This window comes from Pleuronectes platessa, chromosome 21 (genome assembly GCF_947347685.1).
Source record: "Pleuronectes platessa chromosome 21, fPlePla1.1, whole genome shotgun sequence".
NCBI lineage: Eukaryota > Metazoa > Chordata > Actinopteri > Pleuronectiformes > Pleuronectidae > Pleuronectes > Pleuronectes platessa.
In genome coordinates this window covers 1633055-1653966 of record NC_070646.1, presented here as the reverse complement: position 1 = coordinate 1653966, position 20912 = coordinate 1633055, and the positions used below count along the sequence as shown (strand labels likewise).

The 20912-nt window shown below is 45.0% G+C and overlaps 3 protein-coding genes across 5 annotated transcripts in view; 1 reads left to right on the top strand and 2 right to left on the bottom strand.

The window, feature by feature from the left end:
• Positions 1 to 609: 609 nt before the first annotated feature.
• Positions 610 to 3852, bottom strand: cbx1b (chromobox homolog 1b (HP1 beta homolog Drosophila)). Its single transcript, XM_053414281.1, has 6 exons — positions 3645 to 3852; positions 2466 to 2547; positions 2085 to 2244; positions 1775 to 1928; positions 1286 to 1380; positions 610 to 1186 (listed from the first exon to the last, which is right to left on the bottom strand). Exons 2-6 carry the CDS (start codon positions 2518 to 2520, stop codon positions 1045 to 1047), a joined length of 606 nt encoding a protein of 201 aa, XP_053270256.1. The 5' UTR covers positions 2521 to 2547; positions 3645 to 3852; the 3' UTR covers positions 610 to 1044.
• Positions 3853 to 4698: 846 nt separating this feature from the next.
• On the top strand, positions 4699 to 11336 carry snx11 (sorting nexin 11). 2 transcript variants are annotated; one of them, XM_053414276.1, is made up of 7 exons: positions 4699 to 4873; positions 6224 to 6260; positions 6506 to 6592; positions 8388 to 8488; positions 8742 to 8837; positions 8946 to 9170; positions 9818 to 11336. In XM_053414276.1, exons 2-7 carry the CDS (start codon positions 6240 to 6242, stop codon positions 11103 to 11105), a joined length of 1818 nt encoding a protein of 605 aa, XP_053270251.1. In that variant the 5' UTR covers positions 4699 to 4873; positions 6224 to 6239; the 3' UTR covers positions 11106 to 11336. The 2 variants fall into 2 exon arrangements, with proteins under 2 accessions (XP_053270251.1, XP_053270252.1); XM_053414277.1 differs by lacking the exon at positions 4699 to 4873 and adding an exon at positions 5791 to 6080.
• A 1387-nt stretch (positions 11337 to 12723) lies between these two features.
• skap1 (src kinase associated phosphoprotein 1) overlaps positions 12724 to 20912 on the bottom strand; it is a 29199-nt gene continuing 21010 nt past the window's right edge. Inside the window, exons 12-13 of one of the 2 annotated variants that reach the window (XM_053414279.1) lie at positions 13693 to 13795; positions 12724 to 13374 (exon numbers count right to left, since the gene is read on the bottom strand). In XM_053414279.1, coding sequence (XP_053270254.1) covers positions 13703 to 13795 — 93 coding nt within the window. In that variant the 3' untranslated portion in view covers positions 12724 to 13374; positions 13693 to 13702. Of the gene's footprint in view, positions 13796 to 20912 lie in introns of both variants that reach the window. The other variant, XM_053414280.1, reaches the window with a different exon arrangement.

Sequence of the window (20912 nt, the reverse complement as noted above, 5' to 3'; positions counted from 1 at the left end):
CCAGCGTCTCGTGTGTTCTGGTTCAGTCGTCCCGGGTTCTGTTGAGCTTCAGGTGTTTACACATTAGATCTGATACCTCGAAGAAGCGTGAATAATCAGAGCTGCAACAATTAAGACAGTTAATTGAACATTTGACGTTAACAGGTTCTTGAATGTGAAAATTTGTTATTTTTCTCTTATTGCATTTGAGTAAATTTGTACTTTTAAGTTTTTGTTTATTAGAACAAAACAAGATTAAACAATCAGCTGTTATGAGTCACACATTTATCAATTTGTTTTTTGATATAAAACGTATTTTACTAAATGAATGCCAACGTTTTCTTTGACTTCTATACGTTGTTTGTTCATAACAGATTGTAGTTTAACATTATCAATAATTTAAATGCTTAAAATGAACAGTGTTTACAAAGATGTTAGTAATGCAGGAAATATATCAAAAATCCTATGAGCCGGGTCCTAAATTAAGCTTCTGATTGGTTGATGAGCTTTTTAATCACTGAAGTTTTGATGTCAGATGAAAACAATCTCCAGCTGCAGCTCCACTGGGTTTAAACTGGTTTTACTATAAGTGACACGAGCAGGAAACAAGACATTAACAAAAAGTGTTTTATTTTCAAAAAAGTGAGAAGCAACACACTACAGAGAACGACTCACTGAAAGAGCGGCTTCATCACCGAACACCAAACAAGGTCGAAGGTCACGGCTAAGAGGAAACGCTGTCTCCCCTCGATAAAGCACCGGTGAACCGAGAACATGGCACAATGATGAAATGAAAACGTCTCTGATTCCACGTCGAGCGGAGATCACACTGAAACTGTCTCGTTTAATCGACTCGTTAAAACTGGAACGGATACGGAGAATGAACACTGTCTTAATTCAGATGGACCTGAAGCTTATATACATGGAGATTACATCCAGATAAAAGTAGAATCGAATGAGGGATACAACACCGAGAGACGAGTGAGTCCAGTGGTGTCTCACTGATCTCTGCTGCCCCCCCACCCCTGTTGAGAGTACAATGGAATTCCCCCTCTTCGCCCCGTGTTAGTTCTTGTCCTCCTTCTTCTCGTCCTCGGTGGGGTACGAGTGCCAGGTGAGTCTCTCCTCGTAGAAGGCGATGACGACCTGCGGACACTTCACGTTGGCTTCCTTCGCCGGCACCAGGTCGGCCTCGTCCGAGTTCTTCCTGCAGGAGCGACAGCAGAAAAAGAGAATTTAACTGGTTCAGCCTCTGATGTTTCCAGTAGTTCTTCAACAGCTCCAGTGTTGCAGGCTTCACACAAACCATTTCATGAGGAACATGAGTTCTCCTGTGGAATCTGTGGCCCCGATGATCCTCTCCGGGTCCAGAGCTCGAGCGAAGCCCCGGAGCTTCTCTGGCTGAGGATCAGGAATCAAAACACAACTTGAACCAATCGTAAAACAGATGAAAACTATACAATCACAGCTCCTGTGTTTCTAAGGCCAGGATCTGAATTTATAACACATCGAGGAACACTACATTAATCGTGGGACTTTAAAAAACACAGACACACTGATGAAAAGTATCTTTGGAGCGACCTATCTTTGGAGCGACCTTGAGAAGAGGAATGTTTGTTATCTTCCCTTTGAACAGCTGCTGAGACTGAATCCAAATGTCACATTATGCAGTTTCTTCTCAATTCTGCCTTAAAGTTGTCTAGAAGACATCTTTTTATTTAATATCTTGTAGCTTAAAACAAACTAAATATCAAACCACTGCTTTGGTTTGCGAGAGAGACGAGTCGGGACTCACGTCGTCTTTCTTCTTCTTGGATTTACTCTCGTCTCCCTCGGCCTCTCCTCCCGCCTTCCTCTTTCCATCGTGAGCCGTTTTCTGGGACTGCAGAAATTCTGCAATCAGATCTGGACAGTCCAGGTTATCGTCCGGCTCCCACGTGTTGTCTTCTCTGCAGATATCACGTACATAGAAAATACAGTATTCCTGCATTTAATTCATGCTCTAGCCATCTGTTAAATATGTTGGTATTTAATTTCATTTATTGCTGCGATAACTTAAAGCATAAGTCATAAGTCAACCAGAATATGTCAACTCCCTCACTCACTCAGAGAAGCCTTTCCACTTGAGAAGATACTCCACTCTCCCTTTCATCACCCGCCGATTCAGGACCTTTTCCACGATATACTCTTCCTCCTCCTCCTCCTCCTCAGCCACATCCTCTGGCTTCTTCTCCTTCTTCTCAGGCGAAGTCGCTTTGCTCACCTCTGGGGTGGAAACAGGAGAAATGAGCAGGTGGAGGCTGCTCCTGAGGGAAATCCACTTTCTGCTGAAGCCTTGACACTGAATATTCTCTTTTTAAAAAGTTACTTAAACTTTCTGGTTCACAGATGAATGGAAAACAACTACTTCTGAGCTTAGAATCAAATGGAAGACAAACATGTGTTGGATCTGATCCAGACAAGTGTTAGAAAGTAAAGTGTGAAACCTTCTGTAACAGCGGGACCATCGGTAGAGGGTTCTGTTTTCAGGCTCATGCTCATCAGGTGGACCCGGGGACCAGCAGGTTCCTGCTCAAAAACACAAAAGACACAAGGGCGACACATCATCAGCATTAATTCAGATTTAACTACTTGTATTTTCCAATCTGATTATATTGCTTCATAAAGTTGTTTACCGTCTGATTAGTTTATGATTTAATTCCAGATTTCAACAGTTTTTCTGTTTCTTACAGTCCAATAATCAATAACACTGTTTTTGTTAGTTTGTGATGACGTATACAAAGAAAAGTACTTTAAACATCGCAGAGATATTTCAGGGTGAAGCCAACAACTCGAAAATATTGAAAATGAAATACAACAATATTTATTCTTATTCCATTGCTTATTACGTGTATGATGATTCCTTCTGGGACATTATTTGCATTATTAACCAAGTATTCATGAAACGTTTCCATCTGTGACACATGTTGAGTCCAACATCCCACAAATATTGAGTTTGCGATGAGATATCAAAGAAAATAAATATTGTGATTTGAAATATGATTTGAGACAATCAACACATAAATTGCTGTTATTTTACAGTAGATCAGATAATTTGTCCAAGTTTCTTTAGTGTTACATGTGTGTCTCAGCTGGGGGGGGGGGGGGGGTATCAAACCCTTCATAAACACTGACCAGCTGTAAAAAGAGACCTGCACATGTGGCTTCAGTGTTTGTGTTCCTTGCACATCTGGAACAAACTGGGATGGGTTCGAGGCCCAGTCTGTCAGCGGCTGGTCCATCAACCACGAAGCTTCACAGCACGATGACGTTCAGCAGAAAACGACGCGGGTTTGAATCCCCCCCCCCCCCCCTCGGGTCTGTCGGTGCAGCTAACGTTAGCCTGCTAACACAAACCCGGGGCACGACAAAGCCCCAGCTCGCGTGGAGCTGCGGTTTCCTCCATGTTGCTTCGCCTCGTTAGCAGCTAACGCGTCACGCAGCGGGACCAGTGCGGATACTGGTGATTATCGATCATCGCACAGATTCCACCTGATCTCAAACTGGGAGCTAACGTGCTTATTCAAACTGTGCCCCCGCCCCCTTTGCAAATGTGCACATGAAGCTAACTCCGCACGATCAAAGAGGAGAACCCCGCGTCGAGGAGGAGATCGAACCGAACTCACCTTCGATCAGTGGCGGTGGAGGAGGAGGCGGGTGCGAGAGGAGGAGGTTCACAACCAGCGAGGCTTTGTCCCGGAGTTCTACGGTTTGAAAAAAGGGAAGCGTCGCTGTTTGTGATGAAAATGGTTCGATGCCGCCCCTTCGTCTGGAAGGAGAGGAGGGATACAAAACAAGGGAATCCGCTGGACATCACTGATTATAGAACATGTGGATTTACTCATGCAGGAAGCCAGAGGGGGGCGTTGCTGAGCGCGAGTGATGTGTAGATCTGTGATTTCTGAGAGAGAGGAAATTACGAGATGGATCCATGGAGCGGACTCACTGAGACATCAATAACTGGGAATACACTTGTTACTAGTAAACACATTCATACTAATATTTATTTATTTATCATCTACACTTCGTGACATATTTATATTTATGTACAAACAGTTGTGCTACTTTACTTCATAACATTTGCATACAAACCACTGCAGTGAAAGTTTTTGCCTTTTTATAGATATTTCTATTCTCTTGTGTGTGGATCAATAAAGTTTTATCTTTTGCAGTAAACATGTTTCTCTATAATCCTGGGGCCATTATCCTGATAAGCATGTTTTATAAAAATAATGATAATACATTCCCTACATCATTAGACATCAATACAACATGTAGTTTAGTATATTTTGTGTATTTCTTTTCATTCATTTAAAAATTACATTTCCTTAAAGTGACAGTTTTAGCAGATGAGGGCAGTTGGCAGAATCGTCCTACATAGAATTAGTAAAACTTTATACTTAACAAGAATAAAAAACAAAAGTTCATATCAATATATAAAGATAACAGTAAATATCTAAGAGCTATAAACTCTCTATTGGACCCTGAACGTGTTTATCTACTCCAGTTTCCTTTTGAACTTTCCCTTTAACGTGTCTCTGACTTTCTAATGAATATAAAACAAATCAAAACATTGTGATGTTCCTTTAAATCCTTTCGATTGTTTTTATTATAAACCGCGCCCCCTTCTCCAACGTCACAGCACATGCTCCCGGAAGCAGTTTGCCGGACGTCATGACGTCGCCGCGGCGCTTGTGACTTGACGAAATGGATCTGAGATCAGTTCGCGGAGGGTCCGAGAGTCGGAGGGTTCCCACCGAAGGATAAACCACTGACCCCCGCAGACACGCGCACACGCACACAGCCGCAGGTTCGATCCCGCAGCAGCGGCAGACAACCCGCACACCGCGTGAAAGTAAGTGCCCGCCCGCCCGGGTTAGCTTGGAGCTAATGTAGCATTGAGTGTTTACTCCCCCAGGAGAAGTAACGTGGGTCAAACTGTAACGTTTTCATTCACTTGTACATGAAGAGGAGTGTGTGTCCGTGTGTGAGGAGGACGGAGACATGAGGACATGAAGACATGAGGACATGGAGACAAACTCCTTCCAACATGGCTTCAACGTTTAGTCACAGGAGGGACACTAGTCTGAGCAGCAGGGGCGGATGAGGTTAAAACAATGGGCCCGGGGCACAAACAAGAGGGGCAGCCCCCCCAACGCCCACCATCTCAAAGACGACATGTGATTGAGTCGTGACATTTGTGGACGTGATGCTCGTTGGTTGTCTTATTTGTCTCTCGTTGACTGTTTGTCTCATTCTGGTCCTCGGGCTGGAGGACACGGCCCAAAAGTGATAAAGATTTTTAAAAAATGAGTCGATATCCACGACACCGTCCTCCACCGAATCAAGGTTGTGGTTTTAAACTCTCTTCTTTAAAACAGTTGAATCTGCGGTTAATCAATAACATGTTGTGTCTCCTCACCGACTCGATATCGATTTGTTATTTTGCTATAATTGATATTTTAGCCCTAATCTGTTGATCGTTATTTGTCTCTCGATGGACATTGTTTATGTCTTTTGAATCTTTCTTGTGGTCGTTGTGACTCATAGTATTTTGGTCACTGCCCTCGTCATGTCATCATTTGGTCTTTTATTTCTCTTTAGTCATTTCTCCCACTTATGTCTCTAATGTCTCTAATGTGGTCATTTGAATCTTCCCGTGGTTGAAGAGTCACTGTTATGTCCCTGTCCCTGTCCCCCCGTCCCCCCCGTCCCCGTCCCCTGACAGCACTTTGAACAGAAGCTCTGACTCGTGTGCGGTCGTCCCACTTGTTGATCCGTCCACGAGGCCGGTGCCTAAAGGGGAAGAAAGTTAGTTCCACTTCAGTTTACGGTTATCGCAGCTGTATCACAGTATAAATAGAACTACAAATATAGAAGATATGAATAGATCACTTTCATCTCATCATTTCCAGCGCTTGCAGCTGAATATTGGTCCCGATAGTGAACACGATGTTTTGAGCGATCTTTGTTTTTCGAGCTGAACAGTTTTCAGAATGTTAAACTTCAGAGGAACCCTGAAGAGTCTTCACTCGCTTCAGGAAGTGAAGACAAACTTCTGTGTGAGTGACTCAGTGGGTTTTCGCTGACCAGCTTCTCTTTGAGACGATGAGTCATCAACTCATGACGCCACCGTAGAAACGGTAAAAACAAAATAGAGCTTTTAATCCACTTGATTGAACCGTGTCCTCTTGTGTCTCTGCAGTGAAGAACTCGGTAAGATGAACCGGAATCAAGATGATGTGAGTAGCTGAGCTCTTTCCCATTTTCTACACAACACAAGATTAATGTCTAAGCAAATTCTCATTTAATAAAAGCTGAATAATTGATATTTTTAAAAGCATTTCAGAAGAAACATCTGTGTTGATGAGGGATATGATGAAATATAGATCCTACTAGTTTAGCCTTGATACAGTAAAACACAGACACAGTTATTTTAATATAAATTTAAATTAATTAAAATGTGTTTTCTGTTTCCATCCTCCAGGAGTTTGTTGCAGTGCGGGTCCAAGATCCCCGCATTCAAAATGAAGGCTCGTGGAATTCATTTGTGGACTATAAAATATTCCTGCATGTGAGTATTAAAGACAATAAGTAGAAGTGTGCAAATGCTGTGTGAAGATTTGCTTTGTTTTTTGTGACGTTCATATTTTTTAAGTTTCAAACTTCTTGGCCAGATAAACAAAAGATAAGAAACCATTTAGGAAACCAAAGATTAAATGGAGGGAAATTTAAAAGTCTATTTGCTGGTGGGAAATATTTGTAGCCTCAGTTATGTTGAGTTTGAGAAAACAACAAGTTGTTATCTGTGTTGTTTTCCAGCCTTTGTCCAGATTTGTAAACCTCAGATTGATCTTTTTCTCCTCTGGTCTTTATCTTTTTATTCCTCGATGGTATGTTGGGGCTGGGACACGAGCATCTCCCTAAAATATCTGAAGATGATTCACTTCTATAATACCCAGAGGATGTTTTATTCTAGATGAACATCACCGGTAGTTGTACGACAGTGGAGCAGTTTTTTGGCCACAAAGGAACAAACGTGGTTTTCTGTAACTGACGCCACAGAAAACAGGTCAAATAGAAGCAGTGAATAACCCGGAGCTTCAGATACCACTCGCCTGATTAGATCCCCGTCGGCCCTTTCAACCCGACGTGACCTCCAGCCTGAGGAAACCACTGCAGCCGACAGATTCCTGCTGTCGCGTTTGGACAGGAGCTCTTATCGTTGTCTCAGCACTGAGGCTGTGTGGAGGAATGCTGAGTCAGCACTGAGGCTTCGTGCTGTGTGGGTGTTGACTCGGGAAACTGGTAACGATCGTGTGACATCACATGATCAGGCATCACTCAGCTTGTGGTTGATTTGTTGATGCACAAAGTGGGAATCAGAAAGTTAAGAGAGTTGGTTTTCATTTGTTTTCAGCTCCACTTACAACTTCCAGGAAAATACTACAACGCTCTCATTACCTGTAAACTATAAACATTAGATTAAACTCATTCACAGTCAACTTTAGTCTAAAAAGTACAGATTTCCATTTTTATTGATATCTTTCCCACTTTGGATAATGATCAATGTGGTATAAAGTCTTAAATGATCTTTGTAAAGTCATTTATTAGATTTCTTTATTGATAAACGCTGCAGGATATTATATTTGTCTGTCAGAAAATAGTAAAAGATTACTTATTTATTGCAGACAAATCTAACATCTTCAAAAATCTAAATATAATCCTGATATTTTCATATTTGACGTAGAGAAACTCCCGTTTGAGAAGCTGGAATCAGGAAGTGTTTGATATTTCTGCTGCCTTCCGGGACCTTTACACACCCGTGGAATCAGTTCATGTGTTTTAATGACGTGGGAATTGAACCAGCGCTGTAATTGATTCGGTCCGGTCTGAACGCGGCTTGTTATGCAAACATAAGAGGACTCTGTCACACGTTGGAATCACTGGCATGTGATTACAAGTCATTCTACTGACATTAGTCACAATCATACAGAGAAGCACTTGTACAGTAAATTGGTGTTAACTCATTATTTATTTATTTATCTTCAAATCCTGTGAGAGAACAAATCAGGAAATGTTAATTTCTGCCTCTAAATACTTAACGTCTTTACTTTCTTGTGCTCTTTAGTTCCTCAAGGGGAATATTTGTAATTGGAAGTTTTGAGAGCTACTGAAAAATTCATCTTTAAAAACTAAATGCATCAAGGAGAAATGTGCTGAAACATTTTGAATCTCACCATCTATTATTTACTGATTTAATAATTACAATTTGTTGAAGAAACATATGGAACATCAACTACCTTAACCTTTTTAATAGGATTACATCTCCTCAACTGAACTGTGGAATCATGTGTTTTTCTTCCCAGACCAACAGCAAAGCCTTCACAGCCAAGACGTCCTGTGTGCGTCGGCGCTACAGCGAGTTTGTGTGGCTCCAGAAGAAGATGCAGAAGAACGCTGGTCTGGTGTAAGTTCCTCAACACTTATTTTATTATTTGCAAACCAGTACAGACTAACTGGTGCGTTTAGCATTAGGAACTGAAGCCAGATATTTCCCTCACAAGTCCGTGGAGCCTCAAATTCATCAGGTTCCAGGAAACCGGTTCCTCTAAGTCACTCTGATAACACTGTGGTAAAGTTAGATACCTCTGGCTGTGTATCTTCTGTGTGACTTAATTGAGTAAACAAGCTGAAACCTCTGTTTGTGGTTCTTCTTCCAGGCCCGTCCCAGATCTTCCAGGAAAATCCTTCTTCTCCTTCTGCAACGAGGACTTTCTGGAGCGGAGGAGGAACGGACTTCAGGCCTTTCTGGACAAGTCAGTTCTTCATCTGGTTCTTCTGAAGAATAAAAAGCTCTGTGTTTAATCTGCTGTGGCTCTGAAGGTTCCCAGACGTCCTGACCCTGTGAACCTTTGTCCCGACAGAGTGGTGAACATGACCGTGTGCCTGTCGGACAGCCAGCTCCACCTCTTCCTGCAGACCCAGCTGCCGGTGGGTCACATCCTGGACTGCGTTCAGGGCCACACCCCCTACTCGGTGACCGACGCCATCCTCACCTACGCCTCGTCCAACTGGGGCTTCGCTCAGGCTCAGGAGGACGATCCCAGCAAGGAGGCCAGCTTGACCGTTTCTTATGAGTCCATGGAGAGGTAAGGGGGGGGGGGGGGGTCTGACCTTTGGGTTTATTGTTATTAACGTGGAAATAATCTTTAACTTGAGTCTTTAAATTTAGCTTCTTTTCAAATGGTTTGTGCAGGAGCTGCCTTTAAAGTTCAAGACTTAAATTGTTCAGCGGATGTTAGTTCTCTTTTTATAATATAAAAATAAAAAGTGGAGGAAGCAGCAAACACACAATCTGCCCGTCAGGCTGCTGAGGAAGTAAAAGACCCGTCGGTAACTTGGTGACTTCAGTTTATGAAGAAATGATATGTGTTAAGTTTTCTTATTTGTTGTTGTCTAAGTTGTGACTTGCTTTTTTTTTATTCAGATTTTTATGAAAGCTCCTGTGAATCTGCCTCTTGGTCGAGTTAATAACAAGCATCTGAAAGATAACAAAACAGATCAGATTCAAATCAGCTGAGATTCAACATTAATGTGATTAAACTCCATGTTTAATAATTAGAATGTTATTGTTGGTACAAAGTGTTATTTCACCACCTTTAACAACCTGGTGTCTAACTTCCTGTTTGATACGAGTGGTTTCCATCCTCTTGAGTCTCGGCTCAAGTTGAGAACATATTTCTAAACGATGTGAAAACCAGTCCTCTGACCAGTTTCCCTCTCTCCCACTGAACAGTCCAGCTCCTCATCAGCCGTGTCTCCAAGCTGCAGAGACGTCCAGGCCCGAGCCGCTCTCCAGTGGAGACTCTGACCCTCTGGCAGGTTTACTAGAGCTCCGTGAGAAGGACCAGACAGAGTTACAGCCCGAGGAGGAATCCCCAATAACCATCTGCCAGAGGAGCGACCATCTAGAGGTCGACTGTGAAGCCACAGAGGCCTCCTTCTACGTGGGGGACGTCCAGGAGGAGAGCCTCAGCCTCGCAGAGCAGACCCAGCAGATGAGCTGCCAGATACAGACACCAGTGGAGGTGCACTCGCCCGTGGGGACTGGTTTCCAGAGTGAGGTGGTTTGTGAGCTTGAGGAGGAGGAGGAGGGTGCAGAGGAAGAGGAAGAGGAACGAGGTGTGACTTTAGAAACAGAAGAAAAGACTCTTTGCCTTTCAGAAGTGGACGAGCAGCTGCTCTGTCCCGAGGAGGCTCATATAGAAATCGCCTGTGAGCCAGAACAATGTATAGATCCTGAAGTAATATTAGATTTTAAAGACAATGACTGTGAGAATACGATCATAGGAAGTAAGGACAGATCTCAGGAGGAGGTTCTGGAAGTCGTCTGCTCTGAGACGCAGGTTCTAGAAAACCACGTCAGCTCTGAGGTGAACCCGGCCGACAACACGGAGGTTCAAGTCCCTCACGTCCTCTGTGAGGAGGAGTCAAAGAAACCAGACAGTGAAGAAGGTTCTGAATCTGAGAGCGAAGAGGAGACGACACCTCCGTCAGAAATCCACCTAGACACTGAGGATGTGCAGAGCGTCCCAGAGGAGGACAGTCCCAGTGCCGCTCTACAACTGGACCAGGTTGAGCAGGAAGTGGATTTAGTGGGGACCAAGGACGAGAGCGACGAGGACACGTGCTCGCTGCCGTCCTCCAACGAGAGCATCGTGAAGGTCAGCGACGAGGAGAGCGTCTGTGACGACAGCGAGGAGTCGCTCCAGAACGTGAACGGCTTCGAGAAGATGTCCGACCCTCACGCCTCCAGCCCGAGCATCCTGGACCTGCAGATGAACGGCTTCCCTGTGGAGAAAGACGAGCTGCTCTACTCGACGCCTCTGGACCTGAACTCCACCGCAGCCGCTGGAGACCTGAGTGGAAGTGGAGACTTCAGCGTCCTGGAGAGCAGCTGCGTTCCCGGAGCAGCCGACGCTCTGTGTGAGGAGGAGGAAACTCTGGAGGACTCAAGAGGTTCAGGTGTAACAGCTGCTGGGACGCCCGCTGTCCCTGAGACGGCCGAGGGACACGTCCTCTAACAGAGACTCAGTCACACACAGATTAACAGGGTTCATGGGCGGAGCTGGTCAGATTGTTGTGTTCACCTCCTGATCCCTTAGAGCCCAACGAGGATGCAGGATATTTAAGAAACCACTCAGACTCAGACTTTAGGCTCAAGTTGATTTTAAAATAGTTTATTTAATTTTAAACTTCTCTTCTTTTAAACTCAGGAACACTAAACACGTTTTCTCTTCCCCCCCCCCCCCCCCCCCCCCCCCGCTCAGGTTTACACAAACAGACGAGATGCTTCTGGTTTCCTGATCAGAAGCTCAAGGTTTTATTATTGTAGCTGAAATTATGACAAACACATTTGAATTAAAGGATCAGTTGTAATTTACTCACATGTTTGAGGATTTGATGCTTTTTTTTTTTTTTTTTTATGATACGCGACATTAAAATGAGAATCACTGGGTTTTGGTTGGTTGATCAGGACGTGTGACATCACTGAGGTCTGTGGGAAGTTCAACCAGGCGTGTTTCCTTGATTCATAGACAATTATTAAAGAATTGAGGAACAATAATCAGCAGATTGATAAGTGGTGAATCTGCTGTGTTGATCATAAGGTTCCTTCTGCGTCACTGATCCTGTATTAACAATAAAATCCTCGTTAAACTAATAAACAGTCGACAGGAAACAATCGAGTGGTTTGACTTTGATGTTCACGGTGAAACGCTCTCACACCAGAGAACTGGGAAGTTGCTCAGTGGGTCCCGGGCTTAACGTGATGCAACTGGGAGTGACAGTGGACCAGTCAGTTCCAGTTACCTGCCAAGAGGCTGAAGGAAGGTTTGAACCAACACGAGGCTTCAGAGTCGTCTCAGCAGACACTCGACCAAACGGCGGGGGGGGAGAAGAAACAACGGGAACAGATCAAAGGACAGATTCATATTTGTTTGGTTTCAGGAACAATTATCAGAATCATGGAATAATTTTTTCGTTGTCTTAATTAACGTCGAGTCATTTCCATAACTAACGAGTTGTCGTCAGCTTCTGGAACACGTTCAGTTCTTTCACTGGAGTTTTCTTATTTCACGTCCCATTGCACAGCGCTGCCTCTTCTCTAACTGGACCCAGTTGAATAAAGGGGAGCATCACTGGTTTGAAATGAAAGCCACACTGACAGGAGTCCAACTCACTGGGAAGCACCAACTGGTTCCTTCACACTACTGCTGAGTCTAACTCATTTAGATGCTTTAAAAAAAAGGGATGCACAGCTGGTGGAACCTTTTAAACCATCAAGCTTTCCCTGGGTCACTGTTCAATGTTCATAAATCTGACTGTAGTGGTCCAGTGATCCTGAACTGGGGGGGTTTCCTGCTGGGTTGTACAGATCTGAGGTCAGATTTCCTTCTGCACTGTTAATGAGAATATGAGTTTGGAGACAAAGCCACTGATTCTACAGAGACTTGTCTTATTACCTGAGAGACGTGTCCATGTCAACATATAATTCACTTTATTTCAAATTGCTTGTTTTTCGTCTTTATTGTGTCACGTGTTACTTTGTGTAATTCTATCAACACACACCTGTTGGCGCAATGCTGACCCCTAGTGGGTGGAAATGGAAGATTAATAATAAAACTGAATTTAAACAGTCAATACTTGACATCTGAGATTTCTTTTATTTCTCATACAGTATTTAGTTTAAAAATAATTCACATCACACAAAACAAATGTGGATTTTATTTAATGAATATCAGTGATGGAAAAAACAAATAAATTAAATTCACTCAATCTACATTTTCAACCAGTGAATCAATAAACGTCAGAATCATATCGGACGAAAAATAATCATTCAGTTCATAACTGGGGGCTGCTGCTAAATTATTTGTTTTTATTGTCAAATTATTCTCTAATAAATGGGTAAAGTTTAGTTTATAAAATACAAGGAAATAATCTGGAAATTCTCCTTTTCCCCATAATTTGTTTAAGTCTAGAAGCCAAATATTTATCATTTATAATAATTACACTTCAAATTTGAGAAGCTGGAACAAAAACATATTTTATCATTTTTCTTAATAACTAAAATTATTAGTATTTATTGACAAACGGATGAATTAACTGCTTCTTCCCTCATTTGGCACGAAGGATCTTTTCACTTAGGTTTGAGCTCTGAAAGAAATGACCCAAACCGCAGCAGATTGACAAAGAGATTTTAATTTGTATGAGAGAGAATAATAATTTACAGTCTGTATCAGAGAGAATATTGAACTTTCATGAGATGATCCGAGAGGCCTGTCAGCAGCATCTCTGTAGTAAAAACACAAACAAAAGAAAAACACACTTATCAGATGCATCAATAATTCAGAATTCATTTTAAGATGCGCCTTTCTCACAGTATCAGGGAGTAATGTTCTTAAATACCACGTCTGACACTGTAGTCGTGCTCCTGCTGCTCATATTCAGATTGCTCTGTGCAGTACCTCCTCCCGCCAGCAGATGCCATAAACGGCAGGTCAACGACTGAATGTACCTCAATGGCAATCTGGACGAGCACCAGGGGACAGCTCCTGTGCATCAGGCCCCAGTAATGGTCCATAACGCTGATGATAAGAGGGAAGCTCGTACCTGGGGCAGCTCACAGGATGTAGGCGGGGTGCAGGAAGTCCTTGGGGACGATTCCCAGGGCGCCGTTCAGCTCGCCGACCCACCAGCCGTGAATGTTGTACTCCTGATCGAGAAGAGAGCAAATAAAGATCAGCGAGTCATCGAGGAGTCGGAGAGCGAAGAAGCAGCAACGAGCAACATCTCACATTTTTATTTCATTTTAATGCAACACTGGTCTCATAATATTAACACAGGAACAACCATTTGAATGATTTGAGCTGCAGTTAGATTTTGGCCTTTTTGCTTTTCAGTGGCTGCTCAGATAATAAAATTAAGAAATGTTCTTCTACTCTAGCAAAAAGGAATCCAGAGAAGTCAGGAGCCCTCACAGGAAGCAGCCGTGTGAGATCTTCTGTGAGACGTGAACCTGGAGGGCGTTCATTCAAACATGAGCTGAACAACAGGAGAGAGAGAGAGGCTGAAGTAAAACTGCTTTTTAGTCACGGATGAAAAGACACAACAGCTTCTCCTCAGACTGATTCAAACTAAAGTTAATGTTTGTGATGTGATTAAGAGAAACAGACAGGAGCAGAGATTCTATTGTGTGAAATCAAATCAGTTACATTCATAAAGGGATAATTCACACATTTGCCTAAAGGAGTTTTATAATCGGAGTCCGTTCATCCTCACATCACCGAAACAAACAAACAAATAAGAGAGTAAATTATGATATTAACATTAGATGAAATCCACTGTAACTCAAGCTGGTGTTTGAAAACATTAAATGTGAAAAAACTTTTTATTTCAACGTCAATAAAAACCTTGAGGGTGATTTTTGACAGCTGCTAAAACACAATCAGCAGTTTAACAGAATCACTTTGTGTTTTCTGTTGCTTCTGAGGAGCGTTTTGACTTTTTATAGGTTTTAAAAACAAAGTTTAATTCAATTTAGAAACAGATTAAATGAAGTGCGTGTATTGAACAAGGAATTAAAAAGAATGTACTAACCCTAAATATGAGGAAGGAGTTGATCCGGCAAGAGGAAGATGAAAATATCATTTTAACTCTGTGGTTTGAGGCTAAAATTTGGCTTTAAAATAAATGTGTTTTTAATGTTAATCTAATTGTTCCTCTTATCGGATATGTTCCTTTTTAAAATTCATGCTATTGCTTTACATGTTGACATTAGTGTTGTGGACATAATGTGATATTTTATGTTGCATTTAATCATAACAAATAAAATGTTTGTTAGTTAACATCCCGATACACATTCATTTGGTTCTTCTGTTAATACTCAGTTAAATAATGAAGACATTAACTGAAAGTGAAAATATTCTATAGTTGCATATTATAAAGATATGCATAAATATTTGAATTTATATTTTGGATTAAACAAATAACAAAATGTGAACATTGAATACTTTTTAAATTCAGACTGAAGTAATCAAACTTGGATCTGTGCTTCATGAGAGTCTTAAACCTGCTGGGATCTGGAGTCACATCCACCAGCGCCACGGTCTTCAGATCCCAGTTTGGAAGATCTGTGCTCAATCAATACTTGGCCTGAGACTGGGGGGGGGGGGGGACACACGAAGGCCTGCTGTCCTCCCTGTCCTGATGGAGTGGGGGGGGGCCGCTCTTCTCTCCACTCCAGCAGATTGAGAGTTCACCACAGAGGAGACCGAACACTCAACTACACACGAGCTCGCACAACGACTGTGAAATCACACAGAGACAGACACACACACGTCTAAAAGACAACGACTCTGTCCTCAGGTCAACAAGTCGTCCAAACGCCTCAGGGTCATGTGACCTGCAGCGAGTCCGTTGTGTGTTTCATCTCAAAGTTCGATTCCCGGCCTCGTCCTTCTGACTCTCACTCGACAGCTCAGTGTGTGTTTCATCATGAGGGTGAAAGTTCAGTCCCTGTAAGAGCACAGAGGGAAAAGCCCGGTTGTGGGAAACCTGGCTCGGATCAGAGGAGGAGGAGGAGAGGGGAGACAGACGGACGGGGGGGGGGGGGCATCGAGGAGAGAGAGCGAAACAGTTCTGCTCTCCCTCGGGGGCGTCGCAGCTCTATTCCACCGACCGCAGTGACAGAGATTTGTATTTATCTCCGTGGCCCATCTGTGCAGCCGGGCTCAAACTCTCCCAGAGAAAGGTCTTTTGGATTATCAGCGCCGCCATTTTAATACGGCTGCCCTATCAGCGAGCGGCTGCCAATGGCGGTGGAAGTCTGTCAGGCGTGCAGAGTCCATCTTCCTCATACTTGGATCGGGTTCATCCAGAGTACACCTGCTGTAACAGGGACATTCCAAGAGGCGCCGGGAGTAAATTATCCAAATGACAAAAACTGAGACAACTCCTCCACGTCCTCGTCCGTCTGTTCTTTTAACTTTCATTTGTTTTTTGTTGTAATTGTGCGTCTGAAGCTTTGAAGTGCGGCGGCCGGGGCGTGAGTCGGGGCGATGGGCCCAAATGGAAGATGCTCACCGGGAGATGCTCTGGGGGGGGGGGAAGAGAGAGCTAAATCAAGAGGCCTGGGAAGCGTCTGCTCTCGTCCCATTAAAGAGACGAACCTGGGACGCAGTGTGTGGCGGTGAGAGGGGACACACATCAGAGCCGGTGTTTGCTGCAACCTGGATGCAGATCAAATCAACCCATGGTGGGGGGGTGAGTGGTGGGGGGGGAGCAAACAGCGCCGTGTTGTGGTGGCTGCGGCGCGTTGACTCGTTAACCTCCCGGTGACTCCTCTGCCGAGAGAGCGAGGAGGGGCAAGGAGGGAGGGTTGGGGAAGGGAGGGGTGGGGGGGGGGTGAAACGAGCATGGGCGGGGCTGGTGCCGAGCAGGAGCCGGTTGCCATGACAACACCTGCAGTGTACCGGCGCGGTCGTTTATTTACCACTCAGGGGGCTTCGCTAATGGCGTCATTCTGATGGGCCCATCGCTCAGGGTCCAGGGCCGCAGGACGGAGTGACAGCCGCCCGGGCCCGAAGCGGGGGGGGGGGGAGGACGGGGGGGGGTGACGGTGAGTCGAGGTTGGTTGGATGCGGTGAGAGACAGCGGGGGGGCAGGTGTCGCCTCACGCCACCGACTGTACCTAAAGAAAACACATCTCAAAACACAGCTTTATGAAATACACCTCGACTTCTTTCGTAAAAATTAGGAATTCTCTGTGTCCCTCCTCGCTTCTCGAACACACACTCCCTGATGACACAAACACACACAAACACACACACGCACAGACACACACAATCCCAAATGCATACAAAGTAGGAGGAGTGCTAATAAGCCTGACACATGAGGCATCTCTCCTCGGCCACCAGCTGACTGAGGCAGGCCTTGGGCGTGATGGAGCGCAGGAAGTCTCTCATTGCCCTGCTGCTGAACCCGCCGCCTGGGTGTTACAATCTCTCCCTCCCTCCCTCCTCACCTCCTCCCTCCTTTCCCCTCGCATCCTCCTCTCTTGTTTTTTCCTCCCCCCCCCCTCCTCCTCTGCCCTCTCTCTCTCTCCCTCCATCCTCTACGTGGACTCATCAGATGCACTGCAGCCCTTCTGCAGTTCTTCCATCACGGGGTCACCCTAACAAAGAGGCATGGACACCTTTCGCCCGTTAGAAGCCTGTGATCTGTAATCTGCAATCGGGTTAGAGAGCCCCCCCCTCCTCGCCGCTCGCCCCCCCTCGCCACTCGCCCAGGTACACTTTGCAAATGAGCCGATAATACGTGAAACAGGGGATGGGGGGGGGGGAGAGATGCTTATTTTCTTGAAGAATTAAAAAAAGAAGAAGAATCCTGTTGAAATCAATCCAGAAATATTGAAGGTGATTCTGAACGGGCAGCGATGGGGACGGCTACTTAGCGTCCATTTTTTTTCCAAGTGGGCTTTTAATTAAATCAGTGAATTGGCTTCAAATTGGAAACATGACAGAGCACGAGAACATTTGAACATATCTCAGGACGGTGAGATTTAATAAAAAGAAAAAAGCTACTCGCTCCTTTCTAATGCACGCCTGGGATTACAGATAGCTCCTTAACTTAATAGCAATTTAAAGTGGATTTGTGTTTGCCACTGAGTGTCTGTAATGATGGCTGTTTACGCCGCCCCTCATTTATAATAATTAAGCAGAATGGATTGGGGGGTGGGTTGCTCGGACACGGTTCTGGGCTATTGGCTTGGGCTGAATAATGACCTACTGTAGTTGACCGGGGGATGACCGCTGCCGTCCTGCGTGACCCCGAACCCCAGACTCACCCAGCCCCCCCCCCCCACACACCCCCGCTACTCCGGGTGGTAAATAGGATGTCTTGCCTGTCTATAGCGTCTTGGTGTCTATGGCCACAATAGCAGCCAGGGGTCTTCAAATGGGAGTGTGACAGAGAAACGGAGAGAGAGGGGGGGGGGGGGGGACAGGGTTCACACAAAAGAATAAAGGGATCCCCCCCCCCCGTCTTTGTCTCTCTAGCTTGACTTTTCCCATCTGATTGTTTGCCCACTTTTGCTTTTCTTCAGCTGCATTCAGAGGCTGTGACCTGTGGCCAGTACAACACAGAGAAACCAGTGATGACCCCGACCAGAGTCCGTCACAGGAAGCTGGGAGAGGAGAGGAGCCAGTTAGGCATAAAATGAGTTTTAGAATTCCTTATTTTCCTTTTTTAAATTCCATAATAATGCTCAAACTCCCAGCAGGAGGATTCATGAAGCTCTAAATCAGATTTTGGTGTTTGCATAAGTTCAGTAAAGTCGTCCAGTTGCAGGGTTCGGCCACAAGGTGTCAGTGGTGTCCATGTTCTCTGTCTCCAACAGGCAGCTGAACACTTCAGGCTTAATGTGAGATGACTCTGCTTTGGGAGAGGCAGCGGATTGGCTGGCCCGGCTCCTCGTCTCTGCGCTGTGGTTGGACAGCCGGGGGAGGAAGAGAGGTGAGCAGGGCAATGGAGAGAACGAGGGAGAGAACGAGGGAGAGGTGGCAGCGGCGCTTGCCAGAGTTTTAAGGACCCTGGACGGGTTCGTGCCATAAATCTCTCCCCACTCCATCCCGCCGTTCTCCATGAGTGCCTGTGGGAATACAGGAATGTGACAGCTGACCTGTGGAGCCCATGTCTTTTGATTGTGGACACATAAATTAGATCGGAAGAATGCAGGACAAGCTCCTGGTTCGGAGTGGGACGTGGCCGACAATGTGCACACGTCAGGGAGAAGTACAACAACAGTGTTTAGCAGCGGTGATGAATGAACACAACGCTGCAACACACACACAATGTGAATCACAACTTCCCCTCTGCATGTGGGGATAAGCTGCAGTTGAGATCTCCACGATGCAGAGAAACATCTCAACAATTTAAATCAAGTGAAAAGAGAAAAGGTGTGAAGAGTGTGATATGTGTTGTATTAGTCATCACACACTGAAGTGTCATTGTGGAGCTATAATGTGCATTAGAAAAGATGCAAGCCCTCAGAAATGAAATGCCAGAGCCACACAAAAAAAAGAAAAGAAATATGAAATCACAAGATGGATTCCCCGGCGTGTTTCTACCTCGTGTGTCAGCGCCGAGCGGCGGAGCCACAGCACCAGATTAATCCTCCTGAACTAATGGGATTCATACGAGTTGTGAGGTTCCTAATTTATTTACTTTGTCAGTGCGCGCGCACACTGCAACAGGAAGGGGGGGGGGGGGGTACAAATACAGTAAAAATGCCCCCACTTTACAGTAAGTGAGGATCGATAATGATGGACGAGGGCCTTTCATACAATCGGCATGTTCTCCTCAGTTCACAGCCACATGACACTGCGCCTGTGGCGATCCCATTCTGCACTTCAGCACTCAATCACATCCCGGCTTTAAAAATAACAGTTTGTTAGCACCATTGATTTAGCACTTAGAGCGTGTCCTTATTACCTTGTAATTATGGTCAGTGTTGACATAACAGCAGAGACAACCAGGCCTCCCACCCGCTCAGAGAATTTATGGGCCCTGGTTTTATTACGGCCATTTCATGTGTCTGGGTCCCCAGTTAAGCGACAGACTTGAGATCTAGCCAAGGGCCCGTATTTCACTCAGGGAGGTCAGGGTTCTCAGGAATCCCCCGTAAAGCGGAGCGTCGACAGGGGCCCGCGAGCAGGAGACACAGGGAAGTCCTCCCCCAGGGCTCGTTAAAGGGAATCGCCGATTACAGGCCATAATCCAAATAACGCTATTCAGGAGGGAGGTGTGATGCTGGTGGGACGCAGAGGGGGACACAGGTGTGGACGGGACACAGGTGTGGACGGGACACAGGTGGAGTCGGAATCAAACATTCAGGAGCCGCTCAGACATCTGCGTTGAATAATTTACGGCCTTGCTTCAGACTCTGGCTTTAAATCCTCTGGAAGATATTTAGAATGTTCTCTTGTAGCCCCTCACTGTGTTTGCAGAGCGATCTGAGTCCTGCTTCCAACCTGGACTTTGGCTTGTAAGCTCTCCAGTGAGGTGGTAATCTGATCCATACAGTGAGAAGTGATCCTCCAGGCAGAGCTGCAGCACAGAGCCAGGTCCCCCCCCCCCCCTTTGTTTCTCCAAGTACGCTGCCTCCATCTTCTTCGTGTGAAAAATGAACATGGCTGTTTTGACATTTCCCCCTCATCCACCAGCACACACAGACACTGAATGCTGCCATCTCATTAATCTGCCACTGCCAACAGAGCCTCAATTAAAAGTCCATCATGTGCAAAAAGCATATTTCACCTGAGCCACGTCTGCTGCTGTAAACAAAAGTCTCATTATTCTTCAACAAACAGCGACACTGTTCGTTTATCCAACTAAATCTAAAACACCAACTTCCTCAGTTCCCTCCAGAGGGAAAATATCAAGTATAATTAAGATTCAGATTGTTTAATTTAGGAATCACGAGGTAGAATCCATAATCTCCACTGGAAAATTAGAGAGAATAAAGCTGAATAGAACTTTAACTTCCTCCTCTCGCTGCTCCTCAGATAATTCAACCTCAACCCAGAACACGAGGGTTCCATCTCACCAGTCGGGGGAACAAGTCGCCGTGAGCAGCTCAGTAAAAGTGCCCAGATTACGAGCCATTGATTTCCAGCAGGTTGTCTTTCCACCGGTAGATTCTCTTCATGCAACCAGGAGATGCCCATAAAACACGAGGAAACAGATTGAGAGAAAAGAGCTGAGATGCACCTGCAGTTTATGTCGAAGAGGAAAAGGAAGAGCCTCGCATGGCTGCCTGCTCAATTAACCCC

Coding starts and splice junctions, on each gene's coding strand:
- cbx1b (XM_053414281.1), bottom strand. CDS start 2,520: ATGAGCATGAGCCTGAAAACAGAACCCTCTACCGATGGTCCCGCTGTT. Junction 2,245..2,465: donor TGGTCCCGCTGTTACAGAAG/GTTTCACACTTT, acceptor TTTCCACCCCAG/AGGTGAGCAAAGCGACTTCG. Junction 1,929..2,084: donor AAGTGGAAAGGCTTCTCTGA/GTGAGTGAGGGA, acceptor TGATATCTGCAG/AGAAGACAACACGTGGGAGC.
- snx11 (XM_053414276.1), top strand. CDS start 6,240: ATGAACCGGAATCAAGATGAT. Junction 8,838..8,945: donor CTTCAGGCCTTTCTGGACAA/GTCAGTTCTTCA, acceptor TTGTCCCGACAG/AGTGGTGAACATGACCGTGT. Junction 9,171..9,817: donor TCTTATGAGTCCATGGAGAG/GTAAGGGGGGGG, acceptor CCCACTGAACAG/TCCAGCTCCTCATCAGCCGT.